At 44.4% G+C, this 18,375-nt stretch overlaps 2 protein-coding genes across 7 annotated transcripts in view; one reads left to right on the top strand and one right to left on the bottom strand.

Moving 5' to 3' along the window:
• igdcc3 (immunoglobulin superfamily, DCC subclass, member 3) overlaps positions 1–18,375 on the bottom strand; it is a 189,813-nt gene that overhangs the window by 4,796 nt on the left and 166,642 nt on the right. Inside the window, exons 8-12 of the mRNA XM_063066040.1 lie at positions 10,043–10,290; positions 6,799–6,963; positions 4,765–4,953; positions 3,195–3,299; positions 4–142 (exon numbers count right to left, since the gene is read on the bottom strand). Of these exons, the coding sequence (XP_062922110.1) occupies positions 4–142; positions 3,195–3,299; positions 4,765–4,953; positions 6,799–6,963; positions 10,043–10,290 (846 nt within the window). The remainder of the gene's footprint in view (positions 1–3; positions 143–3,194; positions 3,300–4,764; positions 4,954–6,798; positions 6,964–10,042; positions 10,291–18,375) is intronic.
• LOC134355712 (serine/threonine-protein kinase Nek9-like) overlaps positions 1–18,375 on the top strand; it is a 170,931-nt gene that overhangs the window by 149,827 nt on the left and 2,729 nt on the right. The window lies entirely within an intron of this gene.

The following is an 18,375-nucleotide window of genomic DNA, read 5'->3' as shown; positions in this document are numbered from 1 at the left end:
TACCTTCCACGATATCCAAAAACAAGGAACAGAACACAGAAGATGATGCAGGTGACTCCAATGTGGGTTCCAATGATAATGCCAGTCGTGGACGTCTTGCTATTCTGTTCCTCTTTCAGGCAGTCACAGGGAGTGTTCACAACTGTAAAACAAAATGTCTTCTATTAGTCCAATCCCTTTCTATTGTCAACTGTCCGTCTCTCCCACTGCCTTGGTAGAATACAAAGGTACATTTTATTTTCACACGTACGCCGGAACATCAAAACCTACAGTGAAATGAGTCACTTGCATCAACAACTGACACAGTCCAGAGACGTGCTGGGGGCAGCCCACGAGTGTTGCCACACTCCCGGAGCCGGCATAGCATGTCGGCAACTTAATCAGCCTCACCCCTACGTCTTTGGAACGTGGGAGGAAACCGGAGCACCTGGAGGAAGCCTGTCCGGTCACAGGGAGAACGTACACACTCCTTGCAGACAGCGCTGGGAATCGAACACCAATCGCTGGCACTGTAAAGCATTACGCAAACCGCTACACTAGTGTGCCTGCTAAATCAATTCTTCTTTCACTTGTAGCTTCCTATCTCTCTACATTGCACTCTATTATCTCTATTTTATAAATGTCATTATGGATTTTTCTCTTCTGAACATTGTTCTCTTATCAGTCCAACTATGACGTGCCTTCTCCCACACTCAACTCTGTTACCATGAAGATTCCACTTAATTCATTTTGGAACCCTCATACTTATTCCTCCCTTGTTCAATTTTTAAAAGTACAGCACTGTGCAAGAGCCTTAGGGACATATATATATATATATATATCTATTGTGCCTAGGACATTTGCACAGTACTGTATTTGTAGTCAAAGTGGAGCAGACAGCGAGTATGCAAATCTGGCGGGAGCTAAGGATGTTGGGAATGGTGAGGACGGAGTGCCGCAGGAGGGGTGTGGGACAGGTGGCAGTGAAGGAATGCCAGGGACGGGGATGGGGTGGGGTGGCACATGTGCAGACACACCCAGCCCTGAGACACCAGGCAAGGTCATTTGATTCTAATCAATTGATTTACTGATCATTGCAGAATGCCTCGCTGGTGCTTCCCGCTCCTTCCCCTTTTCCCAACCATGATTCCTCTCTCCCTGCCCCATTCCCACTTTCAGTCCACAACAGAGACCCATATCAGAATCAGGTTTATTTTCACTCATGTATGCCATGAAATTGGTTATTTTTTTGCGGCAACAGTACAGTGCAATATGTAAAATTACTACAGTACTGAACAAAGTTAGAGTTGTCTGATTAACAGTTAGAGTTGCCCACCTAATCATCTTGAAACCAAATGGCCGATTAGCATTTCTCTCTATAACCCCTTACATATGTTTTTTTTGGTATTCCTCTATTTTCTAAAAACAAATCCACCCCACCTTGCAACCAACCCCAAATCCAGGTTCTATGACTGCAATTCTATTGGTTGTCATGAAATTATCGACTTAAGATTTAATGTACTCTATATTCAAGTAATAACACTTGAATAGTGTATTTGCTCACAGGATGTGGAGGACGCATGGCAAGTTTTGTATTTACTGACACCTTTGAAGTTGCATGCTGATTAATCTGATTATAAATATCTTTAATTACTTTCACACAATACTTTATTTTTGAAATAAAGTGAATACTGTTATGCTTTCAAACACTGAAACCATTCTATGCAAGGAATGTCCAAAGAACAATAAAATAAATGAACAATTAATCTTGTTCTTGGCAGCAGCAGAGAACAGATTTATTGAGTTATGCAGCACTGGCGGAGGGGGTGGGTGGCAGAGTAGAGCAGTGGCTAGCATAACTCTTTACGGTACCTGTGACCCAAGTTCAATCCCCCTGCTAGCTGCAAGGAGTTTGTCCGTTGCCCACATAACAACATGGGTTTCCTCCAGGTGCTCCAGTTTCCTCCCACAGTCCAAAGAGGTACCAGCTAATAGGTTAACTAGTCATTGTAAACTGTCCTGTGATTAGGCTCGGGTTAAATCAGGGGTCGAAGGGCAGGAAAGGCGTAATCTGTGTTGTATCTAAATGAACGAATGAATCGATCAATCAAGCAATAAATAAATAAACAAACAAACACATAAATAAATTTCAAAAAAAGAAACAGTCCCTCTGCCTTCCAAATGTGCACCGACCATCCAGTATTCATTTACAACAATCCTACTGTAATCGCTCTGTATTCTCCCCATATTCCCTCCATCTGACACTCCCGTGCCTCAGTAGTCACCACTCAGCTAATGCTGGGAGCAATTTTACCTTGGTCAATTGGCCTATCAGTCCACATGCCCTTGGTATACAAGGGGAGACCCGGAGGAAACCCAGACATTCACAGGGTGATCTTAAAAACTACCAGTGTGCGAACTCCAGGTGGACAGGGCCGGAGGTCAGGATTGAACCCTAGTCATTGGAGTTGTGAGGTAGTAGCTCTATTAACTGCAACACCGTGGTACCTCGTCAAGGAGTGCCCCTGGATCTTCACTAACCATTTAAACCAGCAGTCCTCGATTCAGCTAGAAATCTCTCAAGACTACCCAGACTGTCAGTCTGGAGCAGGAACTGGTTTATTAATATCATTATCTACCAATATACAGTGTTCTTTTTTGTTTACAAGTCATCCAGACAGACAATCCCACACATCAGTACCTTGAGGTCATAAAAAGGAAAACTGAATGCAGGATATAGTGTTAGAGTTACGAAGAAAGTACAGGGAGAGAGATGAAGTTCAAGGGCTAAGATAAGATAGATTGGAAGATCAAGAGTTCATTTTTTAGCATGTAAGGAGTGCATTCAAGAGCCAGATAATAGCAGGGTCAAACCTATCCTTGAGCCTGGTGGTATGTGTTCTGAAGATTTTGTACTTTCTGCCCAGAGGAAGTGGTAGAAGATAGAACGGGTGGGATGAGAGGCATCCGTGATTACGCTGGCTACTTTCCTGAGTCAACAGGAAGCGTAGATGTAGTCTGTGGAGGAGAGGCTGGTTTGGGTGGTTTGCATGAAGGTTCAGTCTCTAACTTCAACTCCTGGTCTTTAACACTGGCACCAACACATTCAACAGAGACTAATTCGACGTCAGGCCTAAAACTAACCAAATGTTTGACCTACTGTACGTATCTTGGTGCAAATTCCTGCAATGCCCCTCCTAGCTCCTTTTACTCACCAGATCTTTCAGCGGCATCTCGCAGAGCCACAAAGCGCACCGTGGAATTCCCATCTCCGTGGCGATTGAAAGCTAGAAGCTTCACTTCGTAGGCAATCTTTGGATCTGGTGTAAAAGACAGTCAGTTTACAATTAACATTCTCCAACTAGAGAGCTAACCAAGGGAACAGTGAAATCCACAGGTCTCCGCTCACATCCCATGGTATTTGCAAATGTTTCATTTACGTTTTTGCTTCAGTTCAGCATTCCTTTCAAATATTTAACAAAATCACCAACAAATTCAAATAATTTCAGTCATTTAAAAATAAACGTCAGCTTTCTAGTTTTCTAACAACAATCAGTAATGACTGCATAATCAAAGCTAGCTTCCCGTCCACCCATCTGAGTTTTTGATAATCTTAGTTTCATTTTCTGAATTTACAGTTATGTCACTGATGCAACTGGAAATTCATAAAATTTACATGGATTACTATATATTACATGTCTATGAACAAGTATAATAGGATTAAATTATACCCACAATATCCATATTCTAAAAGCTACATTCCTAAAGCAAAATGCATGTTTAATATCACAAAATATATTGATGACAGGGATTTAGCGATGTGAAAAAAAAATTAATGAATTCTTCAGGAGTGTTTTATAATTGCAAAAATGTACAAATCCTGGTTTACAGTGTATATACATGGGCTAACAGTTATCATATCATCGAGTTGTTTGGTTTGTAATAACGTAGAGCCCGAGAAAAATAGTCACCTACAACCGCTTCTGAGAGTATACTTATTAAGTTTATTCTTGGAGGAAACCAAGATCAAAAGAGATACTGGGCTGGGCTACGGTTCTCACACGGTACTGATAATTTTGCTTCCTACAGATCAGCTTCCTACAAGGATTACAGAATTGACAAAGATATTTATAAACACAAGAGTTTCTGCAGATGCTGGAAATCCAAAGCAACACACACAAAAAGCTGAAGGAACTCAGCAGGTCAGGCAGCATCCGTGGAAGTGAACAAGCAGTCGACATTCCGGGCCAAAACCCTTCTTTAGGACTGGAAAGGCAGGGGAAAGGCACCAGAATAAAAAGGTGGGGGCGGGGGGAGGAGAGGAAGAAGGATCACTAGGAAGGAATCTAATAGGAGAGGCAAGTGAACTATAGCAGAAAGGGAAGGAGGAGGGGCACCAGGGAAAGGTGATAGGCAGATGAGAAGAGGTAAGAGGCCAAAGCAGGGAATAGAAAAAGGGAAGGGGGAGACAAATATTTTTCCAGAAGGAGAAATCAATATTCACGCCATCAGTTTGGAGGCTACCGGAATGGAATATAAGGTGTTGCTTCTCCGCTCTGAGAGTGTCCTCATCGCGACAAAAGAGGAGGCCATGGATTGAGATGTCAGAATGGGTTTGGCTAGGACCATGCACAGAGCTTTCACTCTGTTGCTCTAGTCAAATGAATCCTCAGGGGCCAGTCATCACTCAACTGATTTTCCAACAAAGCTGTGCAAAGTCAGGGGGGAGACCCATCTCTTTGACACCCCGTCGACGGAGCTGTGCGGTCACACTATCGGGCTTACCCAGCTGTGTAATGTTGTACGACGTCACATTGCGGGGAAGGAGCACGGGCCCAGTGAAGTGTGCCCCGTGAATCCGGCGGTAGTACAATTTGAACCCTTCATGCTGACCGAGCTTAATGCTGGATTCCCATGCTGCCTGAATGGCCGTACTGTTCAGGACTTTGATGAAAAGAGCTGGCACAGCCGGTACTGAAACACAGAAACAGGACAGGATATGACACCATGAAGGCTACCTTGGGCCTATCGCTAAGCAATTCCTGAGCTCTCACTGTATACTGGAATCATCCACTGTACTGCTAGGAGAGCTACTGCAAAGGTACAGCTTTTCACCATGACAGGTAGTTCATTCAGAACTGTGACAATCATTGCTAATATGTGAGTCCTATACGCAGACAACTTTCTTCGTCCATGATCTCCAAGTTTTACTGTATAAGAAAATAGTGGTAATTAAATATCCAGTGTACGTAATTCCAATTTATTCTGGGGTAGTTACCACTAAATTAGGGAATTCAGAAGCTCTTTCCTTACATATGGAAATCACTATCATGAATATTATAGGAGTAACTAAGATGAATCTGGTTGGAGGGAGGGAAAGTGGAATCTAGGGTTTTGTTGACAGTCACAGATTTAAGGAGGTTCAGGCAGGATGTAAGTGTTTCCAAGGAGAACCTAATTGGGTGGAGTCTTCAACTTATTTCAAAGTACTTTTGAAAGCCACCCTAAAACTTTATTGCTTTCTTTTCCATACAGAAACTTCTTTTTGAGTTCAGTAACTCCATAAAGCTCAAGTCTATCCTTAGCGTAAAAGCTTCTGAAGTTTTCAAGTGTAGTTACTAAAGCAATAGGATTTAATTCTAACTGTGGGCAATGCGTTCCATGATGTGCCACACCTGGCCTGACACTTCATCTATTCCCCTTTGCTTCAATCAGCAGCAACAGTCATTATAATCCTGAAATCATTTCATTCTGGTACCAAAAGTCATTTGATTCTGATGAAGGGTCTCGGCCCGGAACATCGACCGTTTATTCCCTTCCATAGTTGTTGCCTACCCTGCCGAGTGCCTCCAGCATTTTGTGTGTTGTTCTGGGCATCTGATGCAGAATCTTGACCCATAATGTTGACGGTTCCTTTCCCCCCACGGATACTGTTCGAACCCCCAGTAGATTATTTGCTGCTATCGTAGTTCTGGTGGCGAATACCTCTAAGCTACGACACATTGCACAACTCCAGTGAAGTAACACCCCACAGCGTCCTCATCGGCACCACCCACGCCGACAGACAGTGGGGTAGCAGAGCAGTGGGGAACATGGCAGGAGCACCTCTCCAGTTTCCCCTCCAAGCACGCAGACTTAGAAATATATCATCACCTCTTCAATGTCGCTCAGTCAATATTCTGAAACGCTGCACAACATGTTAAGAACAGCTTAAGTGCAAGGACTGTAGCAGCCACAAAGGTGCACTTCTCATCGCATAATCACAGGAAAGATATCAATAAGCCTGAAAGGGTGCAGAGAAATTTTACACAAATGCTGCTGGGACTTCAGCACCAGAATTATAGGAAAAGGTTGAACAGGCTAGGACTTTACTCACTGGAATGCAGGAGAATGAGGAGGGATTTGATAGAAGTGTTCAAAATTGTGAGGATATAGACTGGGGTGATTGCTCGCAATCTCTTTTCGCCCCAGGTTGCGTGAGACTAGAACTAGAGGTTTATAGTGAAAAGTGAAATATTTAAGGGGAATATGAGGGGCATCTTCATGCAGAGGGTGGTACAAGTGTGGGACAAGCTGCCAGTGGAAGCGGTGGATGTGAGTTCCACTTTGATAGGTACATAGATGAGAGAGGTATTGAGGGCTATGATCTGGATGCTGGCAGATGGGACTAGGCAGAAGACCAGGATAGCATGGTCTAGATGGGCTGAATGCCCTGTTCTTGTGTCGGATCACTGTCTGTCTGTACAATACTCAGTCATCTACAACTTGTATATCAGAAGTAACACGTTTCCTCTGCCCCACGGTTCGCATGCTTCTTACCTTCACCCAGTGTACTCCTGACCGCGGGCTCAGAGGGTTTGCTGGCTCCTCGCGAGGTGTAAGCCTTTATGTAGAAAGTGTAGCTGGTGGATGACTCAAGGTCAGTCACTACCTGCTGCAGGGTGCTTTTGCTCACAGCCTCCTGGTACTCCATCTCCACTGGATCTGCGAAAGTGAGAGAAGATGAGGAAAATGCTGGAGAGCCCCCTAGCAGGGACGGATCAGGGTCATTCCCCGGTTACAGTAGGGTCCCATTCTCATGAACCTTTCGAAACCTGAGCAGCTCACAAATCGGAAATGTTGGTGTGGGCTCAGTTCCCAGGTACAGGATGCCTGCAATCGGTAAATCCATGCCGCTGGTCCCCCAAACAATAAGGTCCAGAGAAGGTTCACTCAAACGATCCTGGTGGTGGAAGGGTTAAAGTGTGAAGGGGTGAGGGGGATCTCATTGAAGCCTATGGAATATTGAAAGGCCTAGATAGAGTACACGTGGGGAGGATGTTTCCAATAGTGAGGGAGTCTAGGGCCAGAGGGCACAGCTTCAGAATACAAGGACATCCCTTTAGAACAAAGATGAGGAATTTCTTTGGTCAGAGGGTGGAATTCATCACCACACATGGCTGTGGAGACCAGGTTATTGTTTAAAGCAGAGGTTGATGGATTCTTGATTAGCAATAATGTCAAAGGTTACTGGGAGAAGGCAGGAGAGTTGAGAGGGGTTATCCATCATTGGATGATGGAGAGGACTCGATGGGCCAAAGGTCTCCTAAGTCTCATGGCTGTACTTAAATCAGGTGTTTCTAAGTTGAGAAAGACCCATAGTTTAATCAAAGTTCAAAGTAAATTTATTATCAAAGTACATGTATGTCACCATATACAATACCGAGATTCACCTTCTTACAGACATACTCAATAAATCCATAATAGAATAATAATCATAATAGGATCAATGAAAGATCACATCAACTTGGGTGTTTGAACTAGTGTGCAAAAGACAACAAACTGTGCAAATACAAGAAGATAGTAATAGTAATAATAAATGAATAAGCAGTAAACAATCGAGAACATGAGATGAAGAGTCTTTGAAAGTAAGTCCATGGGTTGTGGGAACAGTTCAACGATGGGGCAAGTGAAGTTATCTCCTCTGGTTCAAGAGCCTAATGATTGAGGGTTAATAACTGTCCTGAACCTGGCGGTGTGAGTCCTGAAGCTCCTGTACCTTTTTTCTGATGGCAGCAGCGAGAACAGAGCCCATCTTGGGTGGTGGGAGTCCCAGATGATGGATGTTGCTTTCCTGCGACAATGCTTTGTTTAATATGCTCAATGGTGGGGTGGGTTTTACCTGTGATGGACTGGGCTGTATCCACCACTTCTATTAGGATTTTCTATTCAAGAGTAATGGTGTTTCCACACTAGGCTGTCATTCAGCCAGTCAATATACTCTCCACCACACATATATAGAAGTTTGTCAAAGTTTTAGGCGTCATGCGTAATCTTCACAAACTCCTGAGGAAGCAGAAGAGCTGCCATGCTTTCTTTGTAATTGAACTTACGTGCTGGGCCCAGGACAAGTTCATTTACACAATGTGGTAATCACAATTAGGGTTAGTACTGATCACTCTCCAGTAACTCCTCTTGCAAAATGGCGAGCTCTCTTCCTGAGTCTCTGAGCACTTTTCAGCAATTATATTCACTGGGCCAGTTTAGAAAGCCAACCACATAGTGTTGGCATTGGTGTCACATAAAGCCGGACTAAGCTAGGATTGGAGGTGAGGGGATGGGTGAAGGATGATGGACTCCGTGCTTTTGTTTTGTTTTCTTGTAAAAATAGTGAGCAAATTATGCTTTCTCTTGTGAATGTTTCTTAATATGATGCTATATGCCAGCAATGCTTCTGCAAGTAAGATTTTCATTATACCTGTGCATACAAGTACTTATTTGTATGACTTTGACTTTGAATTCTATTAAATTCATATGGCAACTATTCAACACAGGAAGAAATAAATAAGCTATATAGGTATCCCTTAGTCTCATGAGACCATGGATTTGTGCCTTGGAAAGTTTCCGGGGTGCAGGCCTGGGCAGGGTTGTATGGAAGACCAGCAGTTGCCCATGCTGCAAGTCTCCCTTTTATGATGTTGTCCAAGGGAAGGGCATTAGGACCCCTACAGCTTGGCAGTGGTGTCATCGCAGAGCAATGTGTGGTTAAGTGCTTTGCTCAAGGACACACACGCTGCCTCAGCCAAGGCGCAAACTAGCGACCTTCAAATCACTAGACCGACACCTTAACCACTTGGCCAGGCACCAGCACAAATAAGCTATGGGCACGGTATATTCCATGAAAAGATTTGAAATAGCCAAGAAGAAATAGAAAATAGTGAGGCAATATCCTCAAAGGATGGTAACCGAGGAAGGCAGCATCTATTACAAAGGACGCTCACCAACCAGGACATACCCCCTTCTCATTAATACCATCAGGGAGAAGATACAGGAGTCTGAAGATGCACACCCAATGTTTTAGAAAAGGTTTCTTCCCCTCAAGCAGTAAATTTCTGAAAGGTTCACGAAACCCATGATACCACCTCACTATATCACTCTCTTTTTGCACTATTTATATTCTTATTGTAATGGATAGCAACTTTTATGCGTTTCACTGTATTGCTGCCGTAGAACAACACATTTCACTGCATACAGCACTTCAGTGATAATAAACCTGGTCCTCATTCTGATTCTAAGAACATTTCTGGATGAATATGTCTCCTTATCACTTATAATACTACGATAACAACTATAATCTTATACCAGAGCACTAATCTCTCTCGAGTAAGGGCTGCACAGGAACAGGTTTCATTCTAAACACGCTCCAGGGCAAGGAAAAAATTATTGTGACGCTCAGACAATTCTAGGTTTACAAAAGCAAATAATTTTAAGGGCAGAGGGACAATGATACTTTCTCCCTAATAAAAACGCCTTCATATCTACCCTGGGGCAGCATCTTCGGGCTAAACTCAATATTTGATTCTGGGTGTTTGAGTGATTTACTGTGGATTTTACACACTGATATGAGTTCCCCTCTGGAAGAATGAGTGGCTTGGGAAGATCTTGTGGTACAATTTCCAACTTCCTGCCCCAGAACTATTACGGGTGTGGTTTTTCCCAGAAATATTTTATCTAATATTATATTTATATAAGCACAGTGATCTGAATATCTTGGCAGTGGGAAAGGAGGCAGTCATTCTCCTACCTGCAGTCTTCCTGATGTGTAGGACGTAACCAATAATGTCCCTTGTGTTCTCCAAGGGCTCGCTCCAGGACACTTGAATGGCTGTTGCTGAGAGAGCCATGGTCTTCACATCCCGAGGGGGCCCAGGAAGCCCCTCTGACCAGAGGACCGTTAATCGTGCACTTGCCTGTGTCGAGCCAGCATCATTTTCAGCAATGCACTGGTAGATTGCTTCGTCCTCTGGGGAGATTCCATTTATCGTGAGCGTGCTAGGAAAAGAGAGAAAAGAAGCCAAATGAATCTCAATGTAAAAGATGCACAGGAATCTTCTATTTCTTTTCCAATTCTCTCTTTTAAGTTTTCTTGTCTCCCACTGATGTACGTAGCAATCGTGGGTCTCCTACCCCCATGATAATTACTCTTGAGTGGTCTTCTGGAGTGAGCATTGATAGGTCATTCAGCAATACAAGGGGAAATTCTGTGCTCACCCTGCAACCTGGTGGTGTGGGAGCTGAAGCTCCTGTACCTCCTTCCTGATGGCAGCAGTGAGAAAAGAGCATGGCCAGGATGGTGGGGGTCCTTGACGATGGATGCTGCCTTTTTGTGGCAGTGCCTCTTGTAGATGTGCTCAATAGTGGACTCTATCAAGTGCCATCCAGAGCCCATGAGACAGGTCTTGTTCTGCTATTACTCAATCCACAACCCGACCTAACCTTTCCGTCTGCTAAATGTAAAATTCTATTTGTGTATTCCAACATTCTAAGTAGCTATTTAAAATTTCAACTGGTTATTTTAAAATTCTAAGTGTTTTCTTAAGACTCCAACCGTTCATTGTAAGATTCCAATTGGTTATCTAGAATTCCAGGTAGCTATTCTAACGTTTTCAACTGGTTACTGAAGACTTCTCAAACACAAGGAATTCTGCAGATGCCTGAAATTCAAGCAACACACATCAAAGTTGCTGGTGAACGCAGCAGGCCAGGCAGCATCTCTAGGAAGAAGTACAGTCGACGTTGCGGGCCGAGACCCTTCGTCAGGACTAACTGAAGGAAGAGCTAGTAAGAGATTTGAAAGTGGGAGGGGGAGGGATGGAGCCAAGAGCTGGACGGGTGATTGGCAAAAGGGATATAACAGGATCATGGGACAGGAGGCCCAGGGAGAAGGTAAGGGGGGAGGGGGGGAACCCAGAGGATGGGCAAGGGGTGTAGTGAGAGGGACAGAGGGAGAAAAAGGAGAGAGAGAGAAAGAATGTGTGTATATAAACAAATAACGGATGGGGTACGAGGGGGGGGTGGGGCATTAGCAGAAGTTAGAGAAGTCAATGTTAGTGGAAGTTAGAGAAGTCAATGTTCACACTTCACCTGTGAGTCGGCTGGGATGATATACTGTGTCCAGTGCTCCCGATGTGGCCTTCTATATATTGGCGAGAACTGACGCAGATTGGGAGATCGTTTTGCTGAACACCTACGCTCTGTCCGCCAGAGAAAGTAGGATCTCCCAGTGGCCACACATTTTAATTCCACATCCCATTCCCATTCTGACATGTCTATCCACTGCCTCCTCTACTGTAAAGATGAAGCCACACTCAGGTTGGAGGAACAACACCTTATATTCCTTCTGGGTAGCCTCCAACCTGATGGCATGAACATTGACTTCTCTAACTTCCTCTAATGCCCCACCTCCCCCTCGTACCCCATCCGTTATTTATTTATATACACACATTCTTTCTCTCACTCTCCTTTTTCTCCCTCTGTCCCTCTGACTATACCCCTTGCCCATCCTCTGGGATTTTTTCCCCCCTCCCCCTTTTCCTTCTCCCTGGGCCTCCTGTCCCATGATTCTCTCATATCCCTTTTGCCAATCACCTGTCCAGCTCTTGGCTCCATCCCTCCCCTTCCTGTCTTCTCCTATCATTTTGGATCTCCCCCTTCCCCTCCCCCTCCCACTTTCAAATCTCTTACTAGCTCTTCCTTCAGTTAGTCCTGACGAAGGGTCTCGGCCCGAAACGTCAACCGTTCCTCTTCCTAGAGATGCTGCCTGGCCTGCTGCGTTCACCAGCAACTTTGATGTGTGTTTACTGAAGACTTCTAACCATATCTCATATTTCGAACAGTTAAGTATGATTCCAACAGGTATTTGTCATTTAGATCCAAACTTATTATTTCAACAGACCAATAATTTATTTAATTTTGCGCTAAATTAAACTAGATTCTAAGACTAGTCATTCTAAGATTCCAAACCTCAGAATCAGTTTTACTGATACTGACATACAGTACTGTGCAGACAGGGCAGCACGGTAGTGTAGTGGTTAGCATCCTTTACAGTACCAGCGACCAGGGTTCAATTCCTGATGCTGTGTGTAAGGAGTTTGTACACTCTCTCCCTGTGACCGCATGGGTTTCGTCTGCAAAATAAACGGAAATGCAAAGTGCTCGTAAGTCCCATCCCGCAATGCAATACAAGCTACAGCTGCCATGAATGTGTGCTTAGTTTCCATGAAGGTCCTGCCAATTTTCTACTGAAATTTTGTCAGTGGCTCAGGTGAACTAATGCAACCATTTCTGGTTTAGATGTCCTTAGCAACTGTCAATGCTCTTCTATGTGACAAGAACTCAACATAATTAGGAAGATTTTGACCTAGTAAACCTCAAGGAATTGAAAGATGTCCTTACAAAATAGTTTGGAATTACTACTTTAACTAATAAATGCAAATTAAATCTTGATTTGTTCCTAAACATCTTTAATTCTGCTGAGTTAAAGCAAAAGAAATGGCTATACAGAGAACATTGAATATTAATGAGAATTCTTGTCAGAACATTTTAGTTCACAAATGGAAAGCTCCTCCAACATGAAGGGGAAATACAGGGCTCCCTTCCAACCTAACTTAATAGACGTGAACGTTTCATTGTCTGCATGGGAGACACGTGTGCATTGCCACAATTCAATCACAGCATCTACATTCAAATGAAAGGCATTTCACTTTGAAATAGACAGGTCTGCTCATGTGCAAAAGCTTCCTAGAGCTCCTGGAGTTCCCCATTGATTGTGCTTCATCCTGATGGGATTAATAAACTGCAGTAGGACAACAGATCAAAGAGAGTCTGTTAACACCCATTGTCAATACCCTCCCTTATTGCTCCTGACCTAGATATTGTATCAGTGAATGACCTCAGCAGATTCCTTCTGAAGCCAGCCGCTTCCTCTCTTTACGAGGGAGAGGCCTGTGGACAGCTGAAACGTATCTCTTGAACCATCCTGCGAGGTAGGTCAAACACGTGAAAAGAATGTCTTCCCTTTTATCAGGGAAACAGTCATATAAGTCTCACTGAAGCTGAATGAAGGGTGTCTAGCTATGGGTTCACTTAGTGCCAGCTACACTCAGAACAGCCCAATTTTGTGAGGGGAGCCTCCAGCAGGCTTTAGCTCCCCATATGCATATGCAAATAATCTCACACTTGTTTTGGGATTGGGCCTTGAGGCTTCACAAATATATGGCACCTTTGAGGTGTAAAAACTCGTGCTTACCTCTCCTATCAATTGGACATGTCATCATCAAACCTAATGAATTTCTACACTGCAGCAGATTCAGATTCAAGTTCAGGTCTATTTACCGCCATGTACATTGAATCACACGGTGAAATATATTATTTGCCAGTATACCCAAGGATGAGCTGGGGGCGGCCCGCAATAGTTGCCACACATTCCAACATCAACATACCATGCCCACAATGTTTCACAGAGCAACACAGGCAGCCACAGCAACAACAGCAAAACAAGCCACTGTCCCATCCCTCCCTCCCACCTAATGACACACCCAGAGAGACCTCCAACCCTGGAGGCAGCCTGTCCTGGAGCTGGAGGCCTGCCTGGGTGTTTGAATGGTTGGACGGAATTATTAGGATGGCTGCTGTTGTCTTGTTCTCAGAATCAGAGTCAGGTTTAGTATCACTGGACCACACATCAAAGTTGCTGGTGAACACAGCAGGCTAGGCAGTATCTCTAGGAAGAGGTACAGTCGACTTTTCGGGCCGAGACCCTTCGTCAGGACGAACTGAGAGAAGAGCTAGTAAGAGATTTGAAAGTGGGAGGGGGAGGGGGAGGAGGAGATCCAAGATTGTAGGAGAAGACAGGAGGGGAAGGGATGGAGCCAGGAGCTGGACAGGTGATTGGCAAAAGGGATATGAGAGGATCATGGGACAGGAGGCCCAGGGAGAAAGAAATGCGGGGGGGGGGGGAACCCAGCTCCCTGGGCCTCCTGTCCCATGATCCTCTCATATCCTTTTTGTCAATCACCTGTCCAGTTCTTGCCTCCATCCCTCCCCCTCCTGTCTTCTCCTACAATTTTGGATCTCCCCCTCCCCCTCCCACTTTCAAATCTCTTACTAGCTCTTCTTTCAGTTAGTCCTGACGAAGGGCCTCGGCCCGAAACGTCGACTGTACCTCTTCCTAGAGATGCTGCCTGGCCTGCTGCGTTCACCAGCAACTTTGATGTGTGTTGCTTGAATTTCCAGCATCTGCAGAATTCCTCGTGTTTGCCTTAGTATCACTGGCAAAGGTTGTGGAACGTGTTGACTTTGCTGCAGTAGTACAATGCAATATATAATAATAGAAAAAATGTGAGTTACAGTAAATATGTATATTAAATAGTTAAATTAAATAAGTAGTGCAAAAATGAAATATAAAGTAGTGAGCGAGTGTTCGTGGGTTCAGTGTCCATTCACAAATCTGATGGCAGAGGGGAAGAAGCTTTTCCTGAATTGTTGAGTGTGGGGCTTCAGGCCTCGGTACCTGCTTCCTGATGGTAGCACTGAGAACAAGGCCTGACCTGGGTGGTGGTGTTGTTGCTGCTTCTGATTTCTGTGAAACACTGTGGGCATTCTATCTTGGCACCGGAATGCATAGCAACACTTACAGCACAAAAAGCTCAGCGTTAGTTACTGCTAGTAAGAGGTTGAACCTTTATCAACCTTTGAAACTGGAGTGATTTCAATTGAAAGAGCCACAATCTTTGCTATCATTTCATTCACAGACCCATGTTATTTACATATCTCTGGGAAATACAGCAAGGATAGACTCTGACTGCTTCCTGACACTTCTGTCAGTAGGCCGTGAAGCCCACAATACGTTTGAGTTCTGTATTCTGCACTGACAGCTGCTAAGGAAAAGCCAGTCAGGGCTAGAACCAGCACACATTCACACTAGAGTGTGAGAGCGTTTAAAAAAAGGGCTCAGTCTATTGAGGGGCGAACATTCAAAGGCTGTTGTCCTGCACAGTAACAATCAGCATGAGTGATTTTCCCAAGGTCACAGGGCCAGACCGATGGCCAGTCTTCCCCCACACAAAAGAAGCAAAGCAATCATTAACCCTTCGCTGCACAGCGGTAGGGAGGGGGGTGGGGTGGGGGGTAGGGGGCTGAGATATTGCGATACAGGGATCCAAAACAAAGGCATTCCTCCAGTGTCCGCAAAACAAAATTGGAAACTATAAGAAAATTGAAATGCCCTGCATAAACTCACTGGGAAGTCCAGCCAGAAATACCCCAGGAATGTTTCTCATCAAGGGCGGCTGAAGGTAGAGACATTTTTTTCCACAGCACTTGGACTGAAGTAAGTTAGGGACAGTCCTGGAGATGACCAGTAAACGGTGCCCCGTCACCCAACCACTCTCCCCCACACACACCTCCTCTCACTGCTCCCTACCCCCAATCCTCACCAGCCACAACTCACACGGCTCTCCACCTTAACCCCACCCACAACTCCTCCCAATCCGAAGTCAGTCTGAAGGATTTCCAAAGGCTTTTATTTAATCTCTTTGGTAGCTGCTGGTTACTGATGGGAAGATAGCTTTTCCAACTTGCACTGTTGTTCACACATGTAACGACTAAGAACCTTTGGAGTGAAGTGAAATATTTCCTCACCCTTGGGAGTCCTGAACCTCTTGGCCTCCCACAGCTGCTGGGAGCAGGGATCGTGAGTAAATCCACACGAATTTTAAAAAAACAAAGCTGCCACAGCCATCTTGACCGGGAATTACCCTGATTCACCAGAACAAAGAAAGTCTGAATGGCTAGCCTCCCCAACATTAATCGTCACATCCTGCCTTTTATGAGAGCCATTGACTTGGCCACCATACTGTTCACCCTGTTGTTTTGATTTGATTCCTTGAGCTTTTCATGCTAATAGTGGTAACCAGGGAAACATGATCAGGGCCAGCTTATTTTTAACCACTGTTTAAAAAGCAATCATTTGTTGTACAAAGTCAAGATTCAAAAAAAATTATTTCTGCTTCAGAACAATCGGTCATTGAATTGTCTTCTTGGCCAGTCTTCTGGGACCAAGGATGACTCCCTTGTGCTTCAGTTATGTGAGTCCTGAGGCCAATGTGGGCATCACAGACTCTGCCATGGATGGGGCAAGAGTGACTGGTGGGACAAGTGGGTGCCGCACACCCTCAACGTTCCGGGCTTTTGCACGCCTCCGATTCATGGACTCCAATATTTCCAGTACCATCCCAAAACGCTCCTCCGCTTTCAGGGGTCAGGGGTGAGGAACGACCGGATTTGTTCCTCTCCCGTTCCAATTTCTCTCCAACCCCATGGAGATATCCTCAGCCCTGGAACGGGCAAGCAAGGCAGCCATTGGGAATCTGACTTGTGGCTGTGGAGAACAGAATTTATTCCGCTAACCATATTGTCCCCTATGATACCTTTCCACTCTCCGCACTTCAATTGCTCCCTGTACAATGGAGACGTGGTCAGCTTGAACCTAAGAACATAAGAAACAGGAAGAAGAATCGTCCATTTGGCTCCTCAAGCCATTTAATAACATTATGGCTGATCGGGCCATGGACTCAACTCCACCTACCCATCTTTTCCCCAGAACTCTTAATTCTTCTATGTAAAAATCTAACTAACTGTAGTTTTAAATATATTTAAAGAGGTAGTAGCCTCTAGTGCTTCCCCTGGGCAGCAAAGTCTACAGATTCACTACTGCCTGGGAAAAACAGTTTCTCCTCACAATTCAATATAAATTTATTATCAAAGTATATAAGTGTTACCAAAATGCACATATCTAAATGTCATTGTTTGATAAAACAGACAACCAATCACGGATGTTAACCTGAGATTCATTTTCTTGCAGGCATTTAAAGGAAAAACTAAATACAATAGAATTTTATGAGAAATTCTACTTAAGCAGCCAATGAGCAAAAGAAGACAAACCGTGCAAGTAAAAAATAATACTAAGACCATGAGTTGTAAAGAATCCTTGAAAATGAGTCTGTAAGTTGTTCAATCAGTTCAAAGCAGTGATGAATAACGTTAGACTCACACTGGTTGAGGAGCTGATGGTGGGAGGGTAATATCTGTTCCTCAACCTGGTGGTGTGGGACCTCAGGTTCCTTGTATCTCCTGCCAATGGCAGTAGCAGGAAGAGACCAAGGCCAAGATGGTGGGGGTCTTTGATGATGGATGCAGCTTTCTTGTGGCAGTGCTCCTTGTAAATCTACTGAATGCTCTCATTTCCATCCTAAATCCGTTTCCTCGAATCTTGAGGCTGTGCCCCCTGGCTCCAGTCTCAGTTCTCTCTGCAGAGGGGCTCATGTTCAAATGTTTAAATGGAGTGTGGGAATGGCTGCCAGTCGGCTTCAACGGAGACTGGGAGTGTGAACAGTGGTAACACAACACTTTACAGTCCCAGTGACCTGGGTTCAATTCCCGCCGCTGCCTATAAGGAGCTCGTACGTTCTCCCCGTGACCGTGTGGGTTTCCTCTGGCTGCTCAGGCTTCCTCCCACTGCCCAAAGACATACCAGTTGATAGGTGAATTGGTCATTGTAAACTGTCCAGTGATTGGGCTAGGATTAAATTGGGGGATTGCTCGGTGGCGCAGCTCGAAGGGCCAAATGGCCTATTCCACGCTGATTATCTCAAAATATAAATAAATAAATAAAGTGTGGGAATGGGCCCCAGTCAGAGTAAATGGAATGTGGGAATGAGTTTCAGTATGTTTAAATGGAATGTGGGAATGGGCTGCAGTGATTTTAAAAGACATGTTAGAAACAGGCCCCATATGACTTTATAAGTTGAGTGGGAAACAAAGCCTAGTAAATTTATAAAAGTTGTGGAAATAGGGGCTTGTTGAGTTTGAAAGTAAAGTATTGTAAACATATCAGTGACAAATTTATGAAGAATGTAGGAAACCAATGGAGCTTTGAGCAGCGACTATTTGGAGAGACCAGAAGCTGGAGAAGACAGAATTCACTCAGGTTCACTGATCGAGTATTAAAGGCAGCAATTTGCGGACGATTTTTGGAGCTTTGAGCAGAGGCCAATTCACCTTTGGGATTGGTCAGCA

This window comes from Mobula hypostoma, chromosome 13 (genome assembly GCF_963921235.1).
Source record: "Mobula hypostoma chromosome 13, sMobHyp1.1, whole genome shotgun sequence".
NCBI lineage: Eukaryota > Metazoa > Chordata > Chondrichthyes > Myliobatiformes > Myliobatidae > Mobula > Mobula hypostoma.
The sequence above is the reverse complement of the archived record's forward strand: the minus strand, read 5'-3'. Positions and strand labels throughout refer to the sequence as shown.